Raw genomic sequence first — 14123 nt, forward strand, 5'->3', positions numbered from 1 at the left:
TGTGTGCACTGTTTATATTTATTATGTATATATAAATACACACACATACAGTATAGATTTTGAAAATATTTACATATATATTATATATATATATATTTATATTATTTATATTTATATATATATATAATCTACCTTTAAATGTACGATTTGTACTTTTATATATATTTTACATATATTAATATTCATCTTTAATATATTAAATTGACAGCCCTTAAAAACTTACCATCAAATTCAGCCTGTCCAACCCCAACAATAATGATGGACATGGGAAGCTTGGCAGCCTGATGGCAAAACAACATTATTAATGGTCTCAAATCACACATTTACCATTTATGGTAACACTTTATAATAACTTTCATTAATAAATAATGAACAAACATAATATAATGCTTAATGGATCATTAGTTAATATATATTCAAAGAGTTAGAAACGTGAGATAATGTGCTTGTTAATGTTTGCTAATATACTTATTAAACATTAAATAATGTTCAAACAAATCATTATTTCATGCAAGTTAAAATGTTAAAAAAATATCAATAAACTTTAAATTCCATATGATCAAGCACTTATTGAAAATCTACAAATTATTTTAACCGATGTTATAAAATTATTAAAAGCTTGTGTTAATTCACTTTTGCTGCTACAGAGGTGTGATATGGGTAAGGTTAGGGACAGGTTTGGTGGTATGGGTAGGTTTAAGGGTTGGTTAAAGTGTCAACAGTGTACAGGGGTCAATTTGATTACTATAAGGCAGTGGTTCTCAAAGTGTGGGGCACCAGTGCTCTGCTGGGTTTAGCCCAGGACGAGCAGGAGATGTCTGAGGACGGCGAAGAGGCTGAGGCTGAGCCTTATGTATAAATACATAAATAAATAACAGAGATAATAATATTAATAATAACAGTTATTCTCTCTATGTTATTTTTCAATGTTTCAAGTGATGAAACATGTTTTTTTTTTCTGTAGGTTTTTTTTTTATTAAAAAAGCATACATTTTTTATAATGTTTAGTGAAATTATTTGGTAGTCTGAGGTGGGATGGGGATTCGAATGTGAGTGCATTAGCTAAACTTAACCAGCCACCCTTTACACAAACCTTGTTACATTAGCTAAATGTTCAATGCCCAATAAGATACTAAATGATTAGTAATCATTTACAAACATTTACAAATGATGAATAGTTTCAACTTTAGATTGGCTACTGCAAAAACATGAACAAATAATTAATAGATTATTTGTTAAGATGTGTAAATAGAGGTCTACACAACAAACAAAGACCAACAAATGAAGATCATATGAACTGAAAGTTTACTGACATTTGTAAGCATTTCAATTTACATTAAATAATCATATGTTAATCATTAGGTAATGTTTAGTAAGTTCATTAGTAAACATTAACAAGAACATTGTCTCATATTTCTAGCTATGTGAATATATATTAACTAATGATCTGTTAAGCATTATATAATGTTTGTTAATTTAGAAATGAAAGTTATTATAAAGTGTTACCCAATTCATTTATGTATAGCAAAAATCATTACATACATCAATTCAATGAGACAGATAGATTATAGAGAAAAAGACAGGTAGATAGATAGATAGATAGATAACCTAATAGCTTCCTATTGTGATTCTGTATTGCTTAACATTTTTTTTTGTAAACAAATTGGTGGAACAGAACACTCTCGAGGGTTAGAGGGTATTCTAGAGGGTGAGCAGAAGGAGAGGGAGGCGGGGCCAGTATGATCGCCATGACCCCCGCTTCACTAGCAGCCCTCCCGCCGACTCCCCCTCCAGGCACTTTACACTGGACACTTGAGAAAATTACAACCAAAGATTCCTCCTCTCATATACAGCACACTCATTTACCACAAACACCATTTTGTATTGTTTATGTGCCCTGTTAAATCAAAGGCTAGTAGTTTCAGAGTGACTATTTGCACAGAGGTCTAAATAGCACAGGCCACACAGCACAGCTACTTACACCAAAACAGCCAGACAAAATTATAAAATCACATCTGACCCCACTACAACATTATGCGCAGGAAAAAATAAATAAAAAATCTTTACCAATGGCTGCCAGAAAAGCGGCAGAAAACAAATTAATGTTAATTATCCAGTTAAATGCAAGTTTGCTAACATGGCATAATATAGTTATTAAAGGGATAGTTCACCCAAAAATGAAAATTCTGTCATTAATTACTCACCCTCATGTCGTTCCAAACCCCTAAGACCTTCATTCATTTTCATAACATAAATTAAGATATTTTTGATGAAATCTGAGAGCTCTCTGACCCTGAATAGACAGCAACCTAACTACTATGTTCAAGGCCCAGAAAGGTAGTAATGACCATTGATAAAATAGTCCATGTGACATCAGTGGTTCAACCGTAATGTTATGAAGCTACGAGAATATTATTTGTGCACAAAGAAAACAAAAATAACGACTTTATTCAACACTTTTTTTCTCTTCTGTGTTGTGTTTACGAGAGTACCACGACACATGCGTGTGCATTCCTCTGCTTGTAAACAAGGTGCAGCACATCTGGGTTCTACATCAGAACACCGGCTCCTGCGTCAGCAGCATCATCACACACATGCGCCGTTGTACTCTTGTGAACGAGCATCGACTGACACGGAAGAGAAGAAATTATTTTAATTTCACAATATTACTGTTTTTTTTCAGTATTTTTGATCAAATGAATGCAGCCTTGATAAGCATAAGAAACTTCTTTAAAGGGATCATAGGATGCCCATTTTCCACAAGTTGATATGATTCTTTAGGGTCTTAATGAAAAGTCTGTAACATAGTTTGGTTAAAATTTCTCAATGGTAGTGTAAAAAACCCTGTCAAAAACAGCTCTTTTCAGATCAAGCCGTTTTTGTAGCATTGTACTTTAAATGTTAATGAGCTATGCTGACCCCGCCCCTCTCTTCCGAGCTGCTCTCACAGACTGTTTACTTTAGCTGTATTCATCGTGAAACTTGCTAATTAGCACATTATTAGGAAAGGCGATTTGCAAAGATTCATTACAAAACATTATACTCACTTCTTCTGTAGATGAGGCTGGATCATGAATGATTCGCGCGAAATTAAAAAAAAATCACTGGGTGGATTTTTATCATTATAGGGTGGTTGTGTACACACACTGCCAACACACATTTCAGTTCAAACAACTTGTAAAAGTGCATGTAGCATCCTATGACCCCTTTAAATAAATAAATTGTACTGATTCCAATCTTTTGATTGGCACTTGCATATGTATATGTATATGCATATGCATATGTATATGCATATGCATATGCATATGCATAGAAAAGTTTGAAAGATTTAAACGTCTGATGGTAAATTGTAAAATATTTGGAAAGGGTTTAGAAGACTTGCGAGGTTCGACTAATGTTTCTTTAGTAGACATTTGGAATGCATTTGTTTTGAATCAATTTACAGTTCATTTTACAGATCAACTGGCAAGTAAATTTACTTGCTTCATTTTTTTAAATTTAATTTTTACTTGTGGCACTTGCAGAGTGTTTGATTGTTATGTGTAAGTGTAAATGAATAAAACCCCACACGAGCATCAATTTCAAGCTCTACTTCCTGTGATTGCAGCCCAAAATAATAATACCATTTCCCCTTTGAGATGTTCTGTAATAAAAACTTTCCTGTTGCTCTTCTGACAGGTTCAGAGACCAAATCTTCATTTTTCGCTCCAAGACCATAACAACAAATAGACTGTTACTGACAGGGGGTGTAAGACGTTTTCTATTTCCACAATCTTAAATTATCAGTGCAGAGCTTATGACAGTCAAGTCATGCCTGTATGTCATAAAAGAGAGGCAGGGCACTATAAATAATTGTAGTTGGTTGCCCGATTTGTGCCATCGTCTTCTGTCATGACTGACAGCACAGATTTGAAGAAATGAGAAAACAAAACAGTCTGTTAGTTCACCATGGTTTCCTTGACAACAGCTCTTCAACGTCACGCATGCAGTCCCGAACTCCCACACTAACATGTATGAACACAGAAACACATGTGCATTAGGAACAAAATGGGGAGGCAAAAACTCGATTCTGAGAACCCACAAATTACGTGCACCATGTTTCTTCATAACAGAAGCTGCACGCTCACATGCTGACAGCATTATTATTTGGTCTAGGGAGAATGCTAATGTAATGTCATCAGTACCCAGCTGCTGTAGGAAAATTATCATTATGCTGGTAAAGGAAAGACATGATTTGGAGAATTTGGACATTAAAGGAACAGTTTGGACAAAAATGACAATTCTGTCATTATTTACTATACTCTTGTTGTTCCAAAACCACAAAAAGAGAATTTTTGAAGAATCTTTTTAAGATTTATTTTTATAAACAAAGTAGAATTTGGTAAAAAAATACAAAAATACAAAAATTGGTAACACTTTATTTTAAGGTGTCCTTGTTACACGTTACATGTACTTACTACTATAATAACGATTAATTATGCATAATTGCATGCAAGTAACCCTAAGCCAAACCCTAATCTTAACCCTAACCATATAGTAAGTACATGTAGTTAATTAATATTACTCAGTACTTAAATGGATAACTACACTGTAACAAGGGCACCTTAAAATAAAGTGTAACCAAAAAATGTTATTGCAATTTTACTGACTTGATTAACATGGTCACAATCCCTTAAAACTGCCATGAATCATCTCTTTCTCTTTCAACAATAAATTCATAGTCTTATTAATAATCTTATAATAATGTAACAATCAACATTATATACAAAGCTGGTAATATAGAAACATTTGCAGGGCTTTTCTGAAAAAAAGGGGGGACAAAACGGACAAACCATTAACATATTCAAATCATTCAAATAAAAAATGTGGATTTAATCTTGTTATCCACCTATACCTAATTTTTATCAGTATCATTTTTCTAATAATTAATTGCACATGAATTTGGGATGAGAAATTAAAATACCATAAAAAAAAATATTAAATTAAATTTTTTTTTAATGAAATTTCTCTCAGCAAGTCACTGTCTTAATGACTGAGTCATTCAGTCATTCAATAAACAGATTTGTTCAAACAGTTGATTCATTTAGAAATGGTTAACAGGTGCGTTAATAAGTTAAGTTATTTTTTCCATAATTAATCCATGATTTTTATAGGCACCATTTTGCCCAATAATGACTTTGTATCGTATGGCTTCAGAAAATGTTTTTGTTCTGGCCAAACGATTCCTTTAAGCAGAGCTTCCAGGTCTTCTGTATGAGCATGTACTGTAAGTGAGGAAATTGCACTGTACAGATTTCTACTTGGAGCCATGACAGACAGTTTGGGGCTAAACTAATGATGCCCATGCTGTAACGAAGGGTGAAAAAAAGCAGGATGGACTCAGAAATGGCATGCAATACTGTCAGGGTGTGACTGAGTACAGGAACTTCTATTAAGCCTATCATCAGTCACACAGCAAGCGGGCTGTTCAATCTGACAAAGAGCTGTCTAATTGAGTAATCCCACCGTCCTTCATGTTGCACGTCATATCTGATTGGCGGATGATGGACCTCTGCTAGCGCTCGAGCATCCTGACTGGCTTATCATTGCAGGCCTGCCCACGTCCAACATGACAAATGAATGCGCTCCTAATGTTGTTGTTTCTCATTATCATCCTCTGATTAGCCCTCACCCGTGCCTTTTGTTATTTGTAATTACCATGTCAAATAAAAAAAGGCTGCATGTCTTCAGCTGACGGATGGGAGGATTCCAGCTTTCAATGCTAATTATCTAAGACAGAAAATGAATATGCACGGCTCATTAAAGTCTGCAGACCCCAACACAGAACCATAGCATTTTATAAGACTTAAATAACAATTCATTCAAAATGAACCCTCATATGCCACGAGTTTTTTGGTGGGACACAAAAGGAGAAATTGGTTGTTGTGTGCTGTAACCAGATGCAATCTACTTGTTTGTATATTTGGGATGGAAAATGAGATTTGATAACTGCATTTGGATGTTATCATATGGCTTTAGAAGACTAGAAATATAGCACACAAGTCATATGGACTGCATTAATGATACTTTTATGTTGTTTGCTTTGAAAAAACTTTTTTTTTCTCCTTTTCACATTTTCATAGTCAAAATACCATAAAGAAAGTAAAAAATGTTTACTTTTTGGGTGAACTATTCCTTCAAAAGGCTGCCGTAAGGTAAATGTAAGCTCAAAAAAAAAATATATATAAATTATATAAAAATTTACCTATCTATGCAATACAGTGGAATACTGCAATACGTTTAGTAAACCATCCCTATTAGTCAAACATTTTTTTATTTATATATTTATTATTATTTTTTATTATTACCCTCATTGGGATGAAAATTAAAATCATAGAATCGCCCCTGTCAATGTGTTACTTGTAGGGGTGTCCCTGACGAAGGATTTTCATAGTCGAATCGGAATTTTCGAATCTTGCCGATATTCGACTGATAGTCGAATCATGTTTTGGGGGCGGGGCAAAATATATTACCAAGAGTCAAGTCAGACATTCGACAGTCATAATTACTGACGTTAACACACAGGGAAAATGTGTAATGGACGCCTCGCAGATACAAACGGGGTAAATAATGTTTTATGTTTTGATTAAAAGATAGTTAACATTAAACGCCAGCGAAACCCTAATGATTCACAGCATTTTTTACAATAGTGCTCTCATTATAACTTTATGTAGGCCTACATGACAGTAGTTATTAATGTTCTGCATTTCTGTTTTGAGCTGCGCGCGCTGAAGATGACCAGTAGAATGAAGCAGCAGGATTTTAATCAATGGGATTTAACTCATCATTTATCTCATATAGAATACGCCTCGTTAATTATACAACATAACGTTAATATTACGACTTATAGGCTATCTGCACAAAATGCCCCAAAAGCACGAATGTGTCTGTGCGGCTCTGAATGAACTCCTTTTGTGGACGCGTTCTTCACGCAACAATGTGCAGAAACACGGCAACTAAACTATAAAAATGCACAGCGTTTTATTATAATAGTGTTCTCATTGTAATGTTATGTATAGGCTACAGGGGCATAGTTTGCGTGGGGGATTAGGGGGGAGGTAACCCCCCCAATAACCAAAACTAGCAAGTACAACCCCCCCAATATTTATATCATGGTTAATGGAAACTATTAATTAATATTTTAAAAAAGCCTTTATCAGCGTAACTTTACTTACGAACCGAACGGAGCAGTTATCAGCAAAATATGACTGAAGCGCAGTTCATGAGTGGCGCGCGAATCACCGTATACTCTGTGTGCGTACACCAGCGTGCCCGAGAAGTGTGATAACATTTACGTGAGCCAGGAGTGCTGTGGGGGGGGGGTTAGGACGATTCTAAGGGTCTGACGATGGAGGGGGGAAACGCGATTTCTACCGAGGGGAAAGCGATCGCGATTTCTACCGAGTGGAACCCCCCGCGGAACGCGATTTACCGAGGGGAACGCGGAATGCGATCTGAATGGAGGGGGAACTCCCCCATCCCCCAGGATATATATATATATATATACAGTATATCCTATGTAAACAAGTAATTGTTAACTATGATGTTACTTTATTATTTATACCATAGTTAATAGAAACCTAGAATCAGGCTATTAATTAATTATTTAAATCGCGCCTTTGCCGCTTTTATAAGCGCTAACTTAACGTACGAACCGAACGGAGCGCAGTTCTTGTAATTGTGCACGAGCGGTGCGCGAATCACCGTATAGCCTACTCTGTGTGCGTTCACCGGCGCACTCGAAAAGTGTGATAAGATTTGCGCAAGCCGTTGCTATCGTGAAGCTGATGGTAAAATGTGCGATCTATTTGAATTCTATGAGAAATTGCCACTTTAAAATACTATGGAGAAAGTCGAACATTATAAAAAAGGCACATAAACTAATGTAGCGCCTCTCTAGCGTGCTAAACTATAAGGAGAGGTGGCTATACTGAGTTCTTTAAATATCTATCCAATCAAATAAGTGAGGTTTCTCTAATAACATTGCTAATCCCACGTCCCACTCATGCATTGAGAATACATGAAACTTCTGAGCCAGTTTCTTACATAATCTGTTCTTCCATTGTTCTGAGATAGGAGAGTCCCCAAAGTTGATCATGCTCTCATCAAAGTCAGAGGAAGCAGTCTACTTAGGGGGAATCGTCGCAACTGAATCAATGTGGTACACACATCCAATCACTGTTCCCACAGGTATGGAAGTTTCTCTTGAAGAGTCATTTTTTAGTAATATTCTCAAACTGTTGTCATCCAATGCCCCACTGGGCACAACCATGGGATGAAAAATCACATCAGCAGGTAAGGCAGCTGTTGGTGAGGAATCTATCATCAGGATTTCTTGAGCAACAGGTTTATTCAGCTCGACTTTGCACACTACCTGAGCGTCACCATCTCGGGGTAAGACCAAGGGGCCTGGACCCATCCATAGGACATGGCCAGCCTCCTCCTCTTGGACTGGGACCACAACACCCTTTAGCACAGGTGGATCTTCCTCAACATGAACACGAAGACCTAGTGTTCGGGTGACATCAATGCCATTCTCTTTGCATTGATTCACCAAACGTCTAACATGGCTCGCATTGGTGCCCACAATGACAGACGTATTATCTTCAGTCCTAGGGTTAGGACATATGAGAGCTAGGACAGTTACAGTCTGACTGGTTCCTAACACCTCAGCTGGATACTCCACATCAACTACCACGTAGCCACGGTAAGGGTAGCTAGCTCCAGACTCACTTAAACCCCACAGGGAAAGACCAGATACTGGCTGAATGGAGATATCAGACAAGTGCTTCAGGTACCAGTGTCCAAAAATGTTCGTCACCTGAGAGCCACTATCTAACAGAGCAGTGCAAGGTTGTCCATTAACCTTCAGCAGCACCAGGCTAGCCGGCCCAACTAACCCATCAGGAATTGTCACACCCTCAGGCATGTCAGCTGTACTTTTCTCAACAGAACAGTTAACTGCATTAGCGGTGGCATCACTTGACGGCTGGTTGTTCTTGGACAGCTTCAGAGCTTGGATAAGTCTCTTGATAACTTTAGCCTGGTTTTCTGAGCTTTGGCACTTCCTTGCGAAATGCCCATTCTCGCCACATCGATAACAGAAGTGTTCCTCCGATACTTTGAATGATCGTTGTGGGGAGCGGGCTACTGGTTTTGAGGTATTCACAGCTGCAATGGCAGCTTGAGGTTCAGCTACTTTATTTGTTACTTTCTGTTGCAAACGCTTCATTTGTTTTTTCAAAGCTGCCATCTCACTGTCCGAACTGCACCCATTGCCCACTACATTTGTAGGAATTTTCTCACTGCTAACTGAAGTGTCATGGGCTGGCTTAGACACGATAGCAGCAACCAAGGCCTTAAGTTCTTTGATCTCAGACTTCAAGTTCTGAATTTCCGTCTGTTTCACATCAGCATTCTGCCTTACATTCCCACCTTGCATGACAGGAGTAATCTTCTTTCGTGAGGCCTCATATTCCTCTTCAGTGCGTATCTCCTTTAACAGCTGGAGAAAGGTTGGGGGCTTTGCTCTCCTCTCTCTCAATCTTTCACACATTCCATATTAGCTTATCAATTAACACAATTTAAAGTTTCAAAATGCTAATTTTCAGTGTAAAAAAAAAAAAAAAAGAAACCCACACTAATTATCCCAGCGGTGCCTCCATTTTATGTAGCGCCTCTCTAGCGTGCTAAACTATAAGGAGAGGTGGCTATACTGAGTTCTTTAAATATCTATCCAATCAAATAAGTGAGTAAAAAGAATGATGAAGTAGGCCTAATTCTTATTGTAAATAAGCCTACAATAAAACGTGATAAATTATCACGTTTTATTGTATGCTTATTTATTGTGGTAAATTTAGTCTAAATTGTAGAATTTAATAGATAGTCTGTTAAGGGAATATAGATTTATATTACAACTGTGGCATGTTGTAGCTATTGTTTCTAAATGTGCAGGTGGTTGTTTTTCATAACAAATGATATATAGATTAATAAAAAAAAGTCATTATTGGCCTGGTAATGATTAATAGGCTAGCCTTATTATAACAAATGCTACAGTTAAGAACTATAGTACATTTTCACAAGAGCAAGTACAAGTCAGAATGGAGAGCCATGTGTTAAATGGGTTCTAATGATTAGTGATGGAAAAACCTGGCCTTCACATATTCCAAGAGATGGCATAGATTAAATCATTAAGAGCCTGATGAACTGTTAAGGAGTTGAATTATAACATTCTGTCAAACTATATCCTATGTAAACAAGTAATTGTTAAAGGCTATTACTTTATTGCAGTTTTGTTATCAACCAACTTTTACATGTGTGGATGATAGCACAAAAGACCATTTTACAAAAATAAACACCTAAGCAGAGCTGGGTAGTAACTGATTACATGTAATCTGGATTACGTAACCAGATTCCAAAAATTAAGTACTTGTAATTAGATTAAATTATAATTTTAAATACTCGGAATCAGACAGTTACTTTTTTGTTGATTACATGATTAGGCCCACATAATATTCACTCAATAGCAATAAATTATTAATAATTTATTGATTCTCCCTAATTCTTCTTTTTCATCTTTTAAATATTCCTTTCTAAAATAGCCTACTATACAGTCAGAAAGTCTTCTAGTTCTATGTGAAATCAGACATTTGAGCACCCCCATATAGCCAAAATGGCATGGTAACACCCCGCGAATATTCGAATGTGAGATTGGTAGTCGAATTAGGCTCCTCCTATCGAAGCATGGAATCTTCGACTATTCGGGGTCACCCCTAGTTACTTGCTGTGTCTTTGTAATTAATTGTGACATTTATTAGCAATTTCTGAGTGGTGTTTCTACACCAAATTTTTCAGTGCATGTACGGTTTGAGAAACATTACGGACAACTGCAGAGGAAGCCCTATTGGGAAACCCTAAATATAGCCGACATTTGACGTGTAACTGATATGCCACACCACATGTCTACATTCGCATCTCTGCTCAAACTGTAATGAGACAGTTTAGCAGCAGGATGCTGTCAGCTGTTGTGGGAAGTGAAGGGATGTTGTCGAAACACCCTTAGATCAAAACGGCCTTCTGTGGGCGAATGTTCATTCCTCTACGACCTGTTTTTAAATGAAGGATGGATGAAAGGAGGATGAGATGCAAACAGCTGCTTAGAGTAAGAGCTTTTCTCATGAATGATACATGTGTCTGCCCTACTGAATCAGAGCAAAGGAGAGAAGTAGGTCAGTGTTCCTCGAAGCTTTTCTGTGAGCACTTCACACGCTGTTACGAAACTATCCCAACATATGCGTGCCACCCAGGACCACCCAGCAAAAGAGTAGGACACCTGGTGTAGGTGGACTTGTTAACAGACCTCCTACATTGAATTTCCAAGCAGCATATGATAACTCTGGCTAAAGGAATGATTGAAATTGAAATATATACAATATAGTAGAAAGAAAGTCATAGAGGTGATGAATGTTGGATGAACGTGAATATATGAGGATGGTTTTTTATTTGGGTGAACTTTCTCTTTAGAGATTACAAACGATAAAATAGTTAACAATTTCCATATTTCAATATAGTAATTATTGTGTTGATGCACGTATGGCTAATCACATACCAAGACCACATGACCTTTTCATTTGATTAAGAGATGCAGCCCCTTTCTTGATTAGATTAGTCTTTTTCTGTGCTGATATATCATGTTTCTGATTCAACACCTCCTGAAATCATTAATCAGATCTGCACTGCAGTGTAGCATTCATTATCTTTAATTCATTACGTTTTGATGAAAATGTTTTAAATTCAAATACCCAAATTTAGATTCAAAAACGGTTTTTCGAACACACTAATGAAAAACATAGATTTGCACCATAGGTCACCATTTTTACCTTGCGTTCAGGTCTTAAATGTCACACGGGGGTGGAAATGTGAGTCTTCTTGGCAGATGCAGGCCGCTGGGGAAACAGCAGCAGGCAAGATCTTAAAAGGAAGGTGTGGCTGTTCTACAAATTGGAGTAACAGTCGCAAATTCCCTTTAAATCCAGTCTGCTGGGAAATCGGGCCCGTTCATAGGCTAGATGAATGATATGCACCGCTGGAGACGAGATTGACCTTTTAAGTATAAATTATGAGCTTAATACACCATGAGTCATCCATTTTGCATGTTTCATGCATCCTAAATAGATTATAACAATATATCATCTATATTAAGATCATAAAAACCCATATCATCCACAAAACATTCTTTAGTTCTCAAGGGTAGTTATAGTTTAGTGCAGGCTGGAGATGAAGATCAGGGATTTTACACAAAAAATAAATGCTCTGTTCTCAAACATAGGTGCCTTTGTAGGCACCATCTTAAGGCATAATGGGTGCGCTGCCTCCTAAGATACTTCCTTTTGGCCACATTTTAAGCAAGCATTTCATGCTTTACACAAAAAATAAATCCAAGATGGTGGACAATGAGAGAAATGTTGATTATCTTAAATATTTATCCAATGCTTGTGTGTGTTTTGTATTTATTATGCTTTTTGAACATGCTAACACGAAACTCCATTGGAATAAATGGTGAGTTGAGTCTGTTGTGTGCTTTGTGTGAACAGATCTATTTTCTGTGATGTGTGTGAAGTTGCAGCCACTTCACTTATGAGGCTTCATTTCAGTTAGGATGCAGCCTGAAAAGGAAGTAAAGTGGAACAGAGCAGCAATCTGGACCCTTCTCCAGCCTGTCCTGCTGAGACACTTGTCCTCTTTTAGTGGTCATACTCACATTCACGATGGCCTCTTTGGTCTGTGACATATCTGATATAACTCCATCTGTGATGATGAGGAGCACAAAATACTGCGAGCCATCCTGGACAGCAGCTGAGTATCTTCAAAGATGAAAAAAAATAAACTCAACAATACATTCTTCAGTACATACTTTTTCTTTACATTACACATTTTACTCTCTACATTCTTCTTTTCCTGGTTTTCAAATGTCTCAGGCTCATTTCACCATGTTAACATTAACCATGTTCTGCTTTGTTTGTTTAAATAAATCTTTGCCTCCGCCAACTCGCTAGAACTAGACCCTGAGGAGGTGTATCATGCTTCAATTTAGAAAATCTAATTCAAATCTGCAGAAGATGGCATTTTTAATTACCACAGTGGATGCAGTGTAATCAGATGGAAAATGATTTGGTTGTGTGATGCCATGACATGAGGAAGGGGATGGAGATGTCTTCAGACAATTACTTTGTCTCCTTTTTCTGGGAACACACCCACTATCCTTTCAAGTGATGATAAAAAAAAATAGCTGCAGTCAGTACTGAGTCAGTCTGTTATGACACCTATGATGTGAGCTTTACAATGGAACAACAAGCTTGCTCCATGTCAGCAACTTTCTTTTGTCAGTTATTGGATTAACACAAACAGTACATGGCTTCAAAAGCCAAGGGTTTGGCTTTCGAGGACAGACATGACAGACAGACGTCTTTGATGGAACATCAGAAAGTCATACAATTCAGCCAGGGAAATCATCTCACATGTCTTCAAAGATACAGTTTTTATGGTGGTCCATACACTCTAAAAAATGCTGGGTTGAGACCGCTGGGTAAGGACATTGGGTTGTTTTAACCCAATTTGGGTTGAAAAATGGGGACACGGACGTGAAAGAGAGGAAACGGCGTTATGTAATAAAGACTAGCCTAATTATTTTGAGGTTGATGAAGTGATAATTGTTAAAAGTAATGTTTTGCATGTTATATTTCAGACTTGTTGAGCTTTGTGTCTTCATTGTGCCCGCGCCGGGAGTTAACAACACAGAAGCCTGCTTGTGTGAGGAGGCGATTTTCTCAGCTTCTTCAGAAGAGAGGGAAAGACGGTTTAAGGCAAGTAAACGTCATAATTCCATGTTATCAATTTTTTTTTTTACTAAGAGTTAAAATAATGTTTGTTGTTTTTGTAGATGTTGAAAGCCAGAGACATAGGAGAGCATCATTCTTTTGAGATTGATGTGAGTTATTTTTAGAAAATAAATGTTTCTGTTGTCTCCTGCCTGTTTACTTCACATTTTGATGCAACAACAGTATGATTACGTGTTAATATTTTAT

General features: G+C 36.9%; 1 protein-coding gene across 1 annotated transcript in view; it reads right to left on the reverse strand.

Moving 5' to 3' along the window:
• LOC107751002 (copine-5) overlaps positions 1-14123 on the reverse strand; it is a 156317-nt gene that overhangs the window by 8161 nt on the left and 134033 nt on the right. Inside the window, exons 17-18 of the mRNA XM_016566571.1 lie at positions 12800-12902; positions 224-281 (exon numbers count right to left, since the gene is read on the reverse strand). Coding sequence (XP_016422057.1) covers positions 224-281; positions 12800-12902 — 161 coding nt within the window. The remainder of the gene's footprint in view (positions 1-223; positions 282-12799; positions 12903-14123) is intronic.

The sequence above is a fragment of the Sinocyclocheilus rhinocerous genome, unplaced genomic scaffold (assembly GCF_001515625.1).
Source record: "Sinocyclocheilus rhinocerous isolate Xijiao unplaced genomic scaffold, SAMN03320098_v1.1 scaffold2647, whole genome shotgun sequence".
Lineage (NCBI taxonomy): Eukaryota > Metazoa > Chordata > Actinopteri > Cypriniformes > Cyprinidae > Sinocyclocheilus > Sinocyclocheilus rhinocerous.